At 43.6% G+C, this 15,400-nt stretch overlaps 1 protein-coding gene across 6 annotated transcripts in view; it reads right to left on the bottom strand.

Annotated features, from left to right (window-relative positions):
* Kcnk10 (potassium two pore domain channel subfamily K member 10) overlaps window positions 1–15,400 on the bottom strand; it is a 139,303-nt gene that overhangs the window by 68,009 nt on the left and 55,894 nt on the right. For all 6 annotated transcript variants that reach the window (XM_031357615.1, XM_031357614.1, XM_031357613.1 and 3 more), the window contains one exon: window positions 13,566–13,900. In XM_031357615.1, coding sequence (XP_031213475.1) covers window positions 13,566–13,790 — 225 coding nt within the window. In that variant the 5' untranslated portion in view covers window positions 13,791–13,900. The remainder of the gene's footprint in view (window positions 1–13,565; window positions 13,901–15,400) is intronic.

Genomic DNA, 15,400 nt, shown 5'->3' on the forward strand with positions numbered 1-15,400 from the left:
ACGCCTCCAGAGCTAAGGTGAATAGCACCATATCACCATGGCGTTCGCTTCCTGCTGCTTTGAATATTCAGTTATGTGCAAATATTAGCCTTTCCTGGGATCTCAGGGGAGACAAGTAACAGCCTTTCATCAGAACTTTATATCCTGGCCATAAATCTAAAGTGAAAGCCACCTGCAGAAGGGACAGATGAGGAGAGGATCTATTTATAGGATTAGAGAAACGAGCCAGCATGCACATCCCTAACCCATGGTCCCTAGCTTTTCTCATGATCCCAAGTAAATCCTTTGAACAACGAGGGAGTGAGTTCAAAAACTCAATTCATTGACACCTGATTATAACGACTCATTTAGCTGAACATTGTCATGGTGGAGCAATTCTATTGGGCAGAACTTATTTAACTTCTTTCTAAGTCCCGCCATAGGATATAATAAAATTTCTCCCCCACCTGATTATGTAAAAGAACAAAATAAGCCACAATGAATGCACTAAGAACATGAAGGAAACGAGAATATATGTGTTGACATTGATATGATCAATAATCTCTCAGACTAGCTAAACATTAGACTTTCTTCTCAGTTTGGGCTCAGCCCCTATGAACTGAAAAACAAATTTTCTAAGCTTTGTTGAAAAATCACCCTGGTCCTGTGTAGGTTAAAATGATGTCCCTCTTCTGGCCTGCCACAGGACTAGAACTATTCATGGAGGCAGCCTCCCCTTTCCACCCCGAGTTGGGCTGTGAGAGGCTGCAGGACCCTGTTCCAGGGGTGGGGAAGCGCAATCTGAGGTCCCCACAGACTCTTGGGCACCACAGAGGCCACTGGGTGAAAACCAAGTGGTGGCCCACAGGGCTGGCTCTAGCCCAGGGCCAAAAGGAAAAAGAGGGGGAAGAGAGCTCTGGCTGGTTTCCGCACGGACAGAGTGTCTCTGGCCTGCTTGAGAAAGCAGCTTGGCTTGGTGAAGACTGTGGCTGAGAGCTCAGAGAGGCCTCATGCAGGAGCTTAGACATAGTGGCTCTGTAGAGGAAGGCCTGCTCCATTGCTCCAGCATGGTGCATCCTGATAAGAAGAGGCAGTCCATGGTTTTAAGGCGTTTATTGTCATGGTGAAGAGATGTGACAATGAAACTTGTACTCCCTTTTCCAAGGGCAAGCCTGAGGCTAGGGAAGGGGAACTAAGAGGTAGTAGAGGTAGAGAAAGGCACAGAGAGGAAGAGAGTAGAGAAGTAGAGACTGGCCATGGCTACATGGAGAGAGGGGGGAAGGGGATGAGGAGAGAAGGGGAGCAAGAGGGCAAGAGAGAGAAGCAAGAGTAAGAAAGTAAGAGAGGGAGGAGGAGGCAAGCAGCCCCTTTTATAGTGGGCCAGGCCTACCTGGATATTGCCAAGTAACTGTGGGGAGGAGCATACCTGGCTGTTGCCATGTAAGTGTGGGGTGGAGTCCAGACAGAATACCAGGGGCATGGGGCATTGCCCTATGTGACTGATGGCGGCAAAATTATGGAGATGAGGCCTCATGTCAGGAGCCTGGTGTCTGGGGGCGTGGCAAACACCTTCCATTCCTTGCAGGAACACTTGCTGGGTCTCCAGGGTTTAAACCTGGTTCAACCAAAAAACATGCTGCCTTTCAAGGTCCCATAGTCCTGAGGACAATAAATGATGAATGCTCCATGGTTTCTATGCTTTTAGACTACTTCTTTTAAATATGAGTCTATTCAGTTGCTATGATAGATAGATAGATAGATAGATAGATAGATAGATAGATAGATAGATAGATAGATAGATAGACAGACAGCAGATAGGTAGGTTAGCTGGTTAGCGAGGTAGGTAGATAGGTAGGTAGGTTGGTTGGTAGGTAGGTTAGGTAGATAGGTGATACATACATACATACATACATACATAGGTTAGCTAGTTAAGGAGGTAGGTAGATAAGTAGATAGGTACGTAGATAGACATATAAATAGGTAGGTAGGTTAGGTAGATAGATGATAGATAGATAGATAGATAGATAGATAGATAGATAGATAGATAGATAGATAGATAGGCTGGCTGGCAAGATGGCCGAGCAGATTAAGGGCACATGCTGCTAAACCTGGCTGCCTGTATCTGACCCCTGAAGTCTGCATAGTGGAAAGACAGAGCTGACTCCTGAATTCTGTCCTCTGCCATTCACATAGGCACAGTGAAATGCATACCCCCTTCCACCAAACTCATTAAAGAAATAAATGTAAATAGGGTAGTAATAAAAAATAGAATAAAGAAATAATAAAATCACTTACTAGTCTAGAAAGGCAGACTTACTAGTCTACAGAAGTTCCAGTTCCTTGCAGTGTATAGATGATTAAAATATTGCTAAAAGGGCCCTCCTTGGTTTCATTCTACTTGACTCCATTTGCTTAACCCCTTATTGTTCAACTTTAACCCTAAATTCATGTTTTGCTCCAAGCCTGGTAAAGAATGAGTCTAGGTATACTACCAGCATATCTCTGATAACCAGTTTGATTAAGGGGGAAACAAGGAAGTTGGGACAATCAGAGACACTCAGAAGAAAATTCTAGAATACTTTTAAAAGTAACAATAGTAGCCAGCATTTACAATATGCTAGACTCATTGGTTCTCAGCAAAATCCTGGATAATAGGTGGACCTATTCTCAATGAGGATATTCTCAAATGAGATAACAAGACAGAAGTGATTTGTTTGAGGTTATAGTAATTGATAAGTGGTAGACCAATAATGGCTTAAAGCCTTTAGCACTAGCTTTCTCCTGTCTTCTGCCCTTTCAATGACATGACAATACAGACAGTTCAGAACTTACATGACTGCCCCCATTTTAAAGGAGTTTAACAACAGTGTCACCCTGAACCCACATGTTTTTCACTTCTTCTCCCCATTTCCATTAAGTGAAAATAAATGTTCTCAACTCAGACTGAAAAGTTGTTCTTAATAGTAGTGCTTGTCCCCCAGCTTTTAAACAGAACACACAGGCCTAATCCTAACACTTGTGTTCAGACACAAAGCCATATTCCTGTCGAAGCTGGCTAACAACCAATCATTACTGACTCGTGGGTATGTGACCTCATCTCAGAGGTCCTAGAAGTAGAGTTTAAGACTCTCTCTTTCCATGAATGGGAGTCTTCATGCTTCCTAGTCTTTTGAACCAATCACATTGGACTTCATCCAAACCAAGCCTGTCTCCTCAACTCAGGAATAGAGCATTGTGGTTTAAAAAATTATAAATAATAAAAATAATAAAAAATAAGCATGATTTCTGGAGCCACATGGCCTTGTCTGCATCTCAGTTCTGCCTTTGACCAAAGCCTGAGCAACTCTCTATCTCCTGGTTGCCCACCTCTGAGGACGGTCATGGAAGGTAGATGAGGCACACTCCCACAGCTGTGGGGCAGCGAGCACTCTCCCTATGAGAGCTGACCCTATGATCTGTACCTGCTGAAGGCTCTTAGAGGGCAGACAGTGTTTGCCTCACACTCTCACTTCATACATTTTTCTAGAATTGCTAAAGCCTAACACATTACCAGCTTCATGCCAAGTAGCCAAATATTAGTTATCAAATGAATAGCACAGGTTAGAAATAAGAGCTAACCACCATCAAATATCCATTACTCCACAATATAGACAGCAACACTTTAAACAAAAGCCAGCACGGGCACATTTGGGTAGAAGTGCAGACTCCCTAGCATTTATTTCTGGGTTCCAGCCTTGTTTCTCTGATAGTTTGGGGGGTTTGTTTTTGGAGCACCAAATCCTTGTTTGCCAATTCATATTCCCAAGGCCTTGCCAGTTTCCATTAGCTCTTTAATGTCTGGCTAAAAGCTTGAGATCCTTTTCCCAAAACATTGACAGAATCCACAACCCCGGGGGGCGGGGTGGGGGGGCGGGGAGAATCAATACTAATAACAAAGTGGAAGCCTGCAGAGGCAGGCCACAGGCTGCAGGCCCCATCTTGCACATGCTGAACAATCTTCTGCATGACTGAGTTGCTGACGAAAGGCCAACCCCTCTCACTGCTGATCACCAGCCAGGAAAAATGATGTCACCCCTCAGAGCTGTGTCCCTGGGCACTAAGAACCCTAAATGCCACTGTCAGAGGTCACATGCTGGCAGGACCGGTGGATGAAGAGCAGCCTAATGGAGGGGGGAATTCCGGAATCACAGCCTGATGCGTGAATATCTCAGAAGCCATGCACATGGTGGTTTGAGAAAAAAAAAAAATGGCCCCTGTAGGCTCATAGGGAGTGGCATTATTAGGACTTATGGCCTAGTTGGAATTGCTGTGGCCTTACTGGAGGAAGTATGTCACTGGCTTTGAGGTTTCAAATGCTCGAGCCAGGCCCAGTTGTCACTCTCTCTTCCTGTTGCCTGAGAGGCTCTTTCAACAGCACTGTGTCTACTGTATGCCACCATGCTTCTTGCAGTGATGATAATGAGCTAAACCTCTAACTGTAAGCCAGCCCCAGTTGAATGCTTTCTTATAAGAGTTGCCGTGGTCATGGTGTCTCTTCATAGCTATAGAAATCCTTAACTAAGTCATCATGCTTTCCTTACTATTTTTTTCCTAAACATGTAGGACACAGGGCACTGCAGAGACAAGGGACTCTGTTCACTCACAGACAGGACAGAAACATCATCGAGAGAAGCAGTATTCACAACTAAGCCAAAAATGAAGAGCTTGTAGCTCCTAGCAACCAAAGAATTTTCTGGAGCCCGGGGAACTCAAGCTTAGTAGCAAAATGTTTGCCTAGTCTGTTCAAGTCCTTAAATCAAATACCTAGTACAACAAAAGGTATATAAAATTTTAAGAAAAGGGTTTTTTGGCCAGGCACAGTAGCACATGTTTATAGTCACTGCCCTTGGGAGATAGAGAGCCTTGGTTTCCTTGCTCGTCCTCATTTTACTTACAAATATTTGCATGATAATATCCATGTCTTGCCTCTCCCTTTATCTATAAATAGAACTTGTTTAAAGCCAGGAAACTTTGAGAGAGGTGAATAATAGTCAAGAAGTCCCATAGAAGCACAAAACGGGTACTGTAGGTCATCTTACTTATAAACCCCAAATACGCAAAGACCTCACGTATCTCTGATTCACCATCCAATCCCCAGGATCTGGCATTGTGTCTGGCACACAGTGGACCATGAACACAGTCACTAAACGGATGAGTCAGTGTGTGGTTAAGGTGTGTGTTAGCAGAAGAAAATGGCTACCCCTACAGCCTTAAGAATGATCAAGGACCAAGCAATTACCCAACCCTTGATTCTGAAGGGAAAGCTGTGTCACCTCTACCTCATCCTACCTTCAGAATAGCAGCTACAGTCACTAGGACCAAAAGGGCCCCAGCCAGGGCCCCAGCCTAGAATCCAGTTCCCCATGCAGCTGCCCACTTCTTAAAGTCAGTCCTCTTGGACTGAAGCATGGTGGGATCAAAGCCAAGAAGCATAATTAATATCAGAGACCAACAGGGAAGCCACAGATCCTTGTTTTAGACACTGGTCAGGAAGGTTACAAACCATGAGGGAGGAAGGAGGCAGTTGCACAAGTCCAATGGCAAGCACCGAGTCTCACAAAGCAGACATTTGTGTGTATTTCCCCATAGCGAGGAGACAGTTCTCTTGATCATGTACAAATACTACCAGCCCATTGTGTCCTGCCATAGCAGCGACCTAATTAAAAGAGCATGACTCTAAAGTTTAAAGGGCAGGATTTCAGTCTCCCTCGAATCTCTTCTCATCCTGCCACTACAGAGGTGCAAGAACGTTAGTTACCCTTTGTAAACTAGGACATCTATACGGGCATGGAAAGAGCCATGTGAAGCCCAGATATTACTGTGAAATGTATATATTATATCTCACAGTAATAGTATACAAACACACACATACACACACATACACACACACACACACACAAATACACACACACATGCTCTCTAGCATTTAACCATACAATTAATACTCAAGAAAAGTGCCAAATGGCATTCAACAAATACTGCTCAAGACCCAGGTTCTGGGTAAAGCACCTGAGAGTCCATTTGGAAATGTTTAAAATCCATAAACCGTCATAAAGGAGCTGGGAGATGGCTCAGTTGGTAAGAGTACCTGCTGTTCTTCCAGAGGACCCAAGTTTGGTATCCAGCAAATACTTACAGACTCACAACCTCTTGTTACTCCAGGTCCAAGGAATCTAAAGCCCTCCTCTGTTCCCCTCAAGTAAACACCATAAAATTTTAAAAGAAAAAGAAATCATAACATAAAATCCAATAAGAAAGTTCCTGTTTGCCAAGAGTGTCACTGGCCCAGTCATGAAACCCATGACAAGAAACATCGGGATAAGAATAGACCATATCACATACTCCATCATAGTCTGGACCAGGCCCATGTCGGGCAAATGGAAATTATGGGATTCTTCAGACAGAAAGACTGCCACAAACAGAAGGTGCCAACATTAAGGTCAAAGGAGTTCTAAGATGTATGAGACCAAGCTACCTTCAGAAATGCTTTCTAAAAAGAGCAGAATAAATCCTTGTGACATCCAGGAATTTAGAATAAAAAAGTCGATGTCTTCTCTGGTGGGTACCTTATATAACAAGCAACCTTCTTCTATGAAATACTTCTTGTTAGGAATGTGTATCTACCAGAAGAAAGAGCCACCAAGTGACCACTTGAGATTCACTGAGGACATTCAAAGCCACAAAACACCCAACAACACAAACTCTGATAAATGACAGAAACAAGTCATCGTCCACAGAGCTGAAGCATCCTTCTTTCCTTCCCATCAGTCACCACAGCTGCCTCGTGATTTTATGTTTCCTGGATTGCAGAAAATGGATGTTTTATGGCTTTCACTGAGATTAGCCAGTGCAGACATGTCTGGTGCAACTGCACCGGGAACAGGGAGATAAGCCATTACGACACCCGAGAGCATCAGGGGTAAAGACATTCTCGGGACAAAGTGACTACCAGATCACATCCATGGAAACTCGAGTTCAAAAACACAGTTAAGTTACCTCCCTTCACAGCAAAAGAAACACATGGGCATGGTTACTTTTGTTCATTTAACTCAGTCCTTGCTAGTCACACTGGAGAAGCAAGAGGGTCAGGTCAGGTCAGGGACAGCAGATTCTGAGTGCCAACATCATTCAGGTTCTCAACCAGGCATTTACCACATCCAGTATTCCCTGGAATCCCTGTGAGGACTGACTACTCCCTTGGCAAGGAGGAGGAGCTTTAGTTTCAGTGGGTTAAAGGGCAAATCCACCCACTTCTAACTCTCCTACCCTTTGCCCTCCTTTACACTATACATAATGTTCTAATATCTCCCTACTGGTCTTCCAACTTCTTCGTTCTCCAACTCATCTTCCTCGACGGAAAAAGACTGGTTCTTTTCTAGCTACCGTGTCCCCACTTCCTATAGTATAAAACCCAAACTCCTCTGCAAATCTGCGAGGGACCAATCCAGCCCAGCCCATTTTCTCTAACTCGTCCCCCCTCACCTCTTCCCATCCATTTTAGTCCAAGCAGCTGACCACTGTAGCGCTCTCTCAAGCCACTGAGATGCTCTTCAGTGTCTACCATATGGTCTACCTAATGAACCTCTCATTGGTGGAGGGCATGAGATAATGCCAGAAAACTACCTGGCAACAAACCCTGCATCTCTCACTTACTACCTAGGTAACCCTGAGTGTAGAACTTCACCCCCTGGAGTCCTGTTTCCTCGTCTATTTGGGGCACCAAAGATAACCCTGCTGGGATAGATAGTGGTGGGGGTGAAGGGAGATAAATTCCCATAAATCATGCCTAGATATATGCTTCCCTAGCCTCCTTGGGAACACTTTTCAAATAGCTCCAATCCAAAGAATCCAAATTATTGACAAAATACTTCTTCCTTTATGGCTTTCCAATGTATTTGTCATTAAACTAGACTGTCCCTGATGAGGAATTATTAAGGTATTTAGTGGCCTCCCTTGCCTCTTACCCACTAGATATCTACAGTGCCTCTGCTGTGTGGTAACCATAAATGTCTCCACGTACAGTTAAATGTTACCACAGGGGCAACCTCGGCACCTCCATGCCTCCTTCGGGAAATACTGCTTTAGCTTAGAGATACAGCCCAGTCCTGGAGCACTTGTCTGCCATGTGGTAAATCCTGGGCTCAATCTATTAATTCCAATACTGCCCCATAAAGGAACAACTGCCTGAAGTGCCAAGAGAGAAACACAGCTGCACCTGTCACTAGCCACGTCCGATCACTCATCGTGCACCACAGTCTAAACCCTTCCTGATGGATTGTTGCTTTTAGCCTTCTAGCACTCAAAGGGCAGATTTTGTATTTTGCTGACAATAAAAATTGGAGCACAGGGAGGCTAGGGACATACTCAAGTTGTGTCTTAGTTTCATCCTGTCTAACTCCAGTGCCTAACTCGTAACCTGTTTGCAGAGGAGTTCTGTAGCAATTCCAAGACTGAGTGTATAGATGGGTGTGTGAATTGATGGATTGATGGGGGAGCCATTTCCTCCATCACAGCTATGTTTTCTGCCTCTAGAGGACAGTGAACTGCCAGTCTCTCAGGTGCCCCACGCTAACGAGGTGATTGAGTTTATCAGAAAATCCATCCTCAGCTTTTGGTTCTTCCAAGCTATCTAGGCATTTTTGTCAGAATTGTGCTGTTTTGAGAATTCTATATTTGATCTCAGTAATCCAAACCACACCTTCTTCCATCTTTGTTTCATGACAGGTTCATGCAATCTGTACAGGAGATCTAATTTTCTCTCCACTGGTTACTCCTTCCAGACTATAGTGAGATGCAATAATATTGTTTTTCCAACAGTTCACAATTCACAGAAAACCCTCCCTAAAGGAAAGCCGTTTTTAAATATGACACTTGTGAGAAGTCCTGTCTCTGGTGCTGTGCAGAGACAGTGCGCAGCTACTGGCCTTCTCCACAAGCGTGGATGCTTGCACGCACACGAAGCATCAATACTCACAGGACAAACACAATCACCTGATGCTTGACTGGCACCTACGTAGTGATTTAAACTACTTAACATGTATTCTGATAAAGACTGCACATAGACATGAGAATAAACACCTAAGTCATAGTAGACAGATATCAGAAAATACACCAGGTCTAAGTAATACTCAGTGAGGGCAGAAAGAAGAGACAGAGAATACTTTCTGTTAGATACAAGGTACTCCAGTAGTTTTTTTTTTTTCTTTCTAAATGGTGGAAAGATTGAATGAAGGCGGGTATTTGGTAGAGAGAATCAAGTTCACCATAGAACAAGATTGTGGGTTCAGTGAGTGAGGCACATTAACACCATGACTTTGAGTCAGATGACTCTGGCACATGGGAAGTTACTTGGCCTCTTTTAGAATGTGTTTCTTCATTTAACAAGTGAGGATAATAACTTAGAATACTGTGCTTCATCACCATGAAAAGTACCTGAGGGAGTTACCTTAAAAGAAAAAATGGGGGACTGGAGAGATGGCTCAGCAGTTTAAGAGCACCAACTGCTCTTCCAGAGGTCCTCAGTTCAATTCCCAGCAACCACATGGTGGCTCACAACCATCTGCAAAGGGACCTGATGCCTCTTCTGGTGTGTCTGAAGACAGCTACAATGTACTCATATACATAAAATAAATAAATATTTTTTTAAAAAATGTTATTTTGGTCACAGTGTGGGGGGTTTCAGCCATGGTTGCATGGCCCCATAATTAGGGACATGTACTAAGTAAGGCAGAACAGCATGAGAAGAAGCATGTAGTGGAGTAAAGCTGCTCATCTTATGGTTGCTAGGAAACTGGAAGGCAAGACAACAAGAGCTCACCAAGACAAGCAGGCCTCCATCAACCTGCTCCCTCCAACTAGTTCTTGCCCCTTAGTTTCCACCACCTCCCAATGATACCATCAAGGTATGAATCCATCAATTCATGTCCAGCCACTGATGAGATTAGGTCCTCACTGTGCAGTCATTCTGAAAAGAAGCTCTCCAGGTGTCAACCACACCTTCAGCTTTTAACACTCTTGAAGATTCATCATCTAAACCAAAGCAAACGTAGTTCAGAAGACAGAATGATGTAATACATGCAAAGTGTCCACTTGTCTACAGCACTTTGTCAATGATTATTACACTATCTTAGATGTGTACACACCTCATGCAACAGAGGATCCATAGAGGTAAACAATCTCATTTATATGTAGAATATAAGATTGGCCTTGTGGGTGGGAGAATAGCTTGGTTGGTAAAATGAGTTCCACAACAAGAATCCATGAAAAAAAAAAAAAAACAAGCAAACAAACAAATCAGGCGTGGTGGTATTTACTTGTAATCTCAGCCCTGAGGAGCAGAGATAAGAAAGATCCCTGGGCTCACTGGCCGGCCAGCCACACCTACTTGGCTAGTTCCAGTCTGGTGAAAGAGCTCAAAAACAAACAAGGAATATGGCTCCTGAAAAATGATACCCAATGTTGACCTCTGGCTTCTAAATATATGTGCACTAATGTACACAATCATATATATATGTATGCACACCCAGAAATCATACATGCACATACACACACAAATTGATCCCATAGAAATTGAACTAAGTAGTTATGAACTCAGTTGAACTGTGGTAGTTATCAGAGGCTTGGAAGGTGAGAGAGGGAGGTTGTGAGGAGAAAGCTTGACTAACAGTACTAAGTTCTAGTGAGAGTGGAAAAGAATCCTAGCATTGTAATGCACTGCAGCAAGACTACATAAAGACCATGATGCTGGTAGAAAGCTAGAAGAATTTGGAGGCTGGTGAGATGGGTCAGTGGGTAGGGTTATTTGTAGCCAAGCCTGATGATCTGATTTCAATTCTCAGAATAATATGTGAAGAAGAATATTAACCCTTATGGCTTGTCCTATGATAGCCACAAGTGCACTGGGGCATATACAACCACCACCATGACCCATACATTAAGTAAGTAATGTAAAATAATTTTGAATGTTTCCCTCATAACAAATGATTAATATTTAAGAAGATAGATACATTTACCCAGATTTGAACATTCTGCAAAGTATTGTTGGGTAATCTGTATATGGTTTCACAGACCACTTAAAGTAAATAAATATAAAAAGCAAACATAAGAAAACTGAGTAAGTCCGGTAAAGACACAGGCTAATGGCATCGTCAGAATGATGCTCTTCCACATCAACCTTCATTTGTGCCTCTGAGTTCTTTCATAAAGCCTGGGCTTAATTATTGGCCAGTGTCTGAATAAGCTCCAATATCTTGTGATGTCACCAACTCAGGATGTACCTTGATGTTTCCCAAAGTATTTAGCTATGAGGAAGTAATCAGACACAAAGAAACACGTAGACCATGTACAAACACAGCAAGCCATGTTCCCTTTCGTCATGGTCTCACTGTCTAAAAAAGAAACATGATTTAGAGTCTAAATTTTAGACTAAGGTAGATCATCTTTCAGGCTATGACATTCACTGCAGTTAAATATAAGATCCCCAACACATACTACAGCATGTGTAAATATAATTATACTTTTACTTAAAAATATTTCACAGTTATTTCTCTCATTTTATCTGGTATAGATGGTCTCATATTCTACATTAATTGTACAACATGCTTCTAACAAAGATTTGGTAGCTTTTTTCCTTCTTCTTCACAAAAGGCAGAGAAAAAAGTCAAAGACATCAAAAGAATTGAATTATTATAAAAAGAGTGGCATAAAACACTGCCCTTGTGCTTTAAGGTTTTATTTTTAATAAAAACTGAAGAAAAGCAGTATGAGATATTTATTCACAGAGAAGAGAGCTTGAGTCCCAACTTATTTAAGAAGGAAGTCACACTGTCAAGACAAGAAGTTAAAGGCTGGTCTCCCTAGGACACCAGATCCTATACAGCACCTGAACTCCCATGCCCTGTCCATATCAGATGAGATAAATGAATAGACCAGCCCAGCTTTGTGAATACTATGCAATCCTGAGATGTGTCATCTATTAGAATTCTAATCCCTGGACCCCAGAGCCAGAGGGAATTATGCAAGCCATCTTTTGTATTCCTCTCCTTCCAAACCTTAGAAACTCAGAAACATGGCTGGGGGCCACTCATCCTTGTGTCCATGACTACCTTCCCCTCATTCTTCCTAGCTCAAGAGGCCACCTGAGAAGGAGCCCTACCTTCAACTTCTGAGGCATCTCATCTCCTTCACTTCCAAGGTCCTACAGCAGTCTCTCAACCACTCCTCCTCCTCCTCCAACTTAGTCCTTTGCTATCCCAGTCCACCTGTGGCAAGCCCACCCCTACCTCTGTCAATGCTGGCTACCTTCCTCTGGGTGCATCCCATGTTCTCTACTTCCATGTTCTTTTTTTTTTCCATTTTTTATTAGATATTTTCTTTATTTGCATGTCATATGATATCTCCTTTCCCAGTTTCCCCTCCGAAAAAAAAGAAAAAAGAAAAGAAAAGAAAAAACAAACAAACAAACAAACAAAAAACTCTGTTCCCTCCTCCTTCCCCCTGCTCACCAACCCACCCTCTCCCACTTCCTGGCCCTGGCATTCCCCTACACTGGGGCATAAAACCTTCACAGGGCCAAGGGTCTCTCCTGCCCTTGAGGACTGACTAGGCCATCCTCTGCTATACATATGCAGCTGGAGCCATCAGTCCCACCATGTGTACTCTTTGGTTGGTGGTTGAGACCCTGGGAGCTCTGAGGTAGTTGATATTGTTGTTCGTCCTAAGGGGCTGCAAACCCTTCAGCTCCTTGGATCCTTTCTCTAGCTCTTTCATTGGGGACCCTGTGCTCAGTCCAAGGGATGGCTGTGAGCCTCTACTTCTGACAGTTGGGTACTGTCAGAGCCTCTCAGGAGACAGCTATACCAGGCTCCTGTCAGCCAGCACTTGCCAGCATCCACAGTAGTGTCTGGGTTTGGTGATACCTCCATGTTCTTGTGGCTCTTTCTTCCTCTGATATTCAGACAATATAAAAGCCTTAATACTGTGTCTGATGTGTGGTGTTCTAAAACAACCAGTCTGGTGACTACTGTTACTGTGATATTTATTATTTCTCCCCCATAAACTCTCAGAAACTCTCTCGAGGATCCACAAATTCCTTCTTCATCTACACATCTGCAGACTGTTTCTCTCTCATATTCCTTGACACTGAACTGCTTAATACATCCATACTTATTCACACATCTCCCTTCCTTTGTTTTAGGGACCACCCTGCTGTCCCAGCTCTCTCCTAGGGACCTCAGACCAGAGTTAATCGACATGTATTAGTGTTCTTGCATCTGAAAAATCTAAAATTCTTTTTGCCTGCTGCCACCTCTGTCCACCAGATCTGAAAACACAAGATACATAGTGCATCCTAGTCCCAGTTCATGGTCCCTCTTCTCCCACATTGGCACACCCCTCAATTGCTGGCTTCGTGAAGTATCACACATGTGACCTTTCCAGAGAAGACTTCCCTGATCATCAAAGACAAAACTCAGTGACGCACAATGGGGACATCCACCCCATCATCCCTCCTCAAAGGCTGCTGCATGCTAGACACACTCCCAGCTCACCTGGATCAGTGTCTCTAATTCCTGGGGGCTCACACAGATGTGATCTCTCAAGAATTCTGCCTTCTCCAAGGCGATTGTGTTCTTCTGACTGCTCTCAAAGGGCTGTTCCAATGCCCGGAAGACAAGGCCACCAGTGACGAGGTAGACCACGACCACCACAAAGATGGCAACCACTGTTTTCCACTTCATAACTGTTTGCAGGCCTCCCTGGGAGGCGCCTTCCATCCTGGCTACCACCGTGGCTCGGGAGGAAATGGAGAGTCGAGGAACAGGATGGTGCCCGTTAGTGGCACTCTTGGGCTGGCACACTGGTGGGGCTGCTGCAGGCACGGCCACTGAGGGAGCAGGTGGAGGAGAGGAGAGAAGAAAAGAGAATTAATTTATAAAAAAAACAAAACACCAAACTCATCAGAAACAAAGAACAGATGTCTTCCTTCAGCCGCCCTTCCAAATGTGAGGATGCAAAGCTGGTTCACCAAGCCTGCAGCTGGGGAATCTTATTAGTTGTTAAGTATCTGATTTTTGTTGTTGTTGTTGCTTTAATGAGTTCTTAAAAGGGAGCATCAGGAGTCCTAATTCTACAGGAAAGAGTTTCAGTTGAGTTTAAAACACTTATATTTTCCAGCAATGATCCAAACGGTAAAGCTATCCATATTTATTTATACCTCATCTTTTCCCTCAGCTCCCATGTTCAAACAGGTACAAACCATCATTTTTGAAAAACAAGCGTCACATTCAGACCAAAGAAAAGAAGCAGGAGAAGGATACACCGCTATTCTGTCCCAGTACAGAAGCAAAGAACAGATGGACATTATAAGCCCATCTTGGAAACTGGGGAGAGGTGCAGCAACCCACATCTATGACCCTAACACTGGGGGGATGGAGACAAGAAGATGCCTGGGGTTTGTTGGTCAACAAAAGAAGGGGAATTTTTGAGGTTTGATCTTTTGATATGCATTGTAATGATAAGTACTGGCCCCCAAAGCCTGGTTGTTCCCAGGGATTAGAGTCTGCAAGTATCCCAGTGTAACTATGTAACTATGTAACAAGTACCCAAATATAACTACATAACAAGTACCCAGGTATAACTATGTAACTATGTAACAAGTACCCAGGTATAACTATGTAACCTTGCTCCCTCCCCCCTCCCCCCAGTTAGCCCTGATTGGTGAAGACAAGAGAGAAGATAGGATCCACGCTTTCACCTGGCTTGAGGGTTGGAGGGATCACGAGGAGGGAGAAGGTGGAGAGATGAAAAGGAGCCATGGGTTAGGAGTCAAGAAAGCATGGCCATGAGGGCTGGCCAATTGGAGCTAAGAGCGGCCCAGATAAAACATAGAAAGAAAATAGTTTTAATATAATAATTAAATATAAAGGCTGTGTGTGTTTTTTATAAGAGAAATAAATAGTCGAAGGCAGGGTAGAAACCCCAGATTGGGGTTCAATTTTTCTACAACACTGTCTCCAAAACATAAGGTGAAGAACGGTAGGAAATACCTGACACTGAGCTCCACACACACATGAGCACACACAGGCACTAGCACACATACACATACACACACACACACAGGCTCACATACCCACATGCAAACATACTCACACATAAACACATACACATACACACACTCCCCACCACACAGCCACAGAAACACAGAGATAGGGGATACAGAACTAAAAGCCTGTCACAAAATGAAGCAAAGAAGCTGGTCCCTTGCTAAGGAAGAAGAGCCAAAAGTCAGCCACCATAGAGAGGTTTGGGATATGAGGAGAGAGGTAGCTATAATTGAAGAAGGAAGCAAGAATGATGGCTTATGTCAATTAGCCCTCTTGCCTGA

The sequence above is a fragment of the Mastomys coucha genome, unplaced genomic scaffold, assembly GCF_008632895.1.
Source record: "Mastomys coucha isolate ucsf_1 unplaced genomic scaffold, UCSF_Mcou_1 pScaffold6, whole genome shotgun sequence".
NCBI classification, from domain to species: domain Eukaryota; kingdom Metazoa; phylum Chordata; class Mammalia; order Rodentia; family Muridae; genus Mastomys; species Mastomys coucha.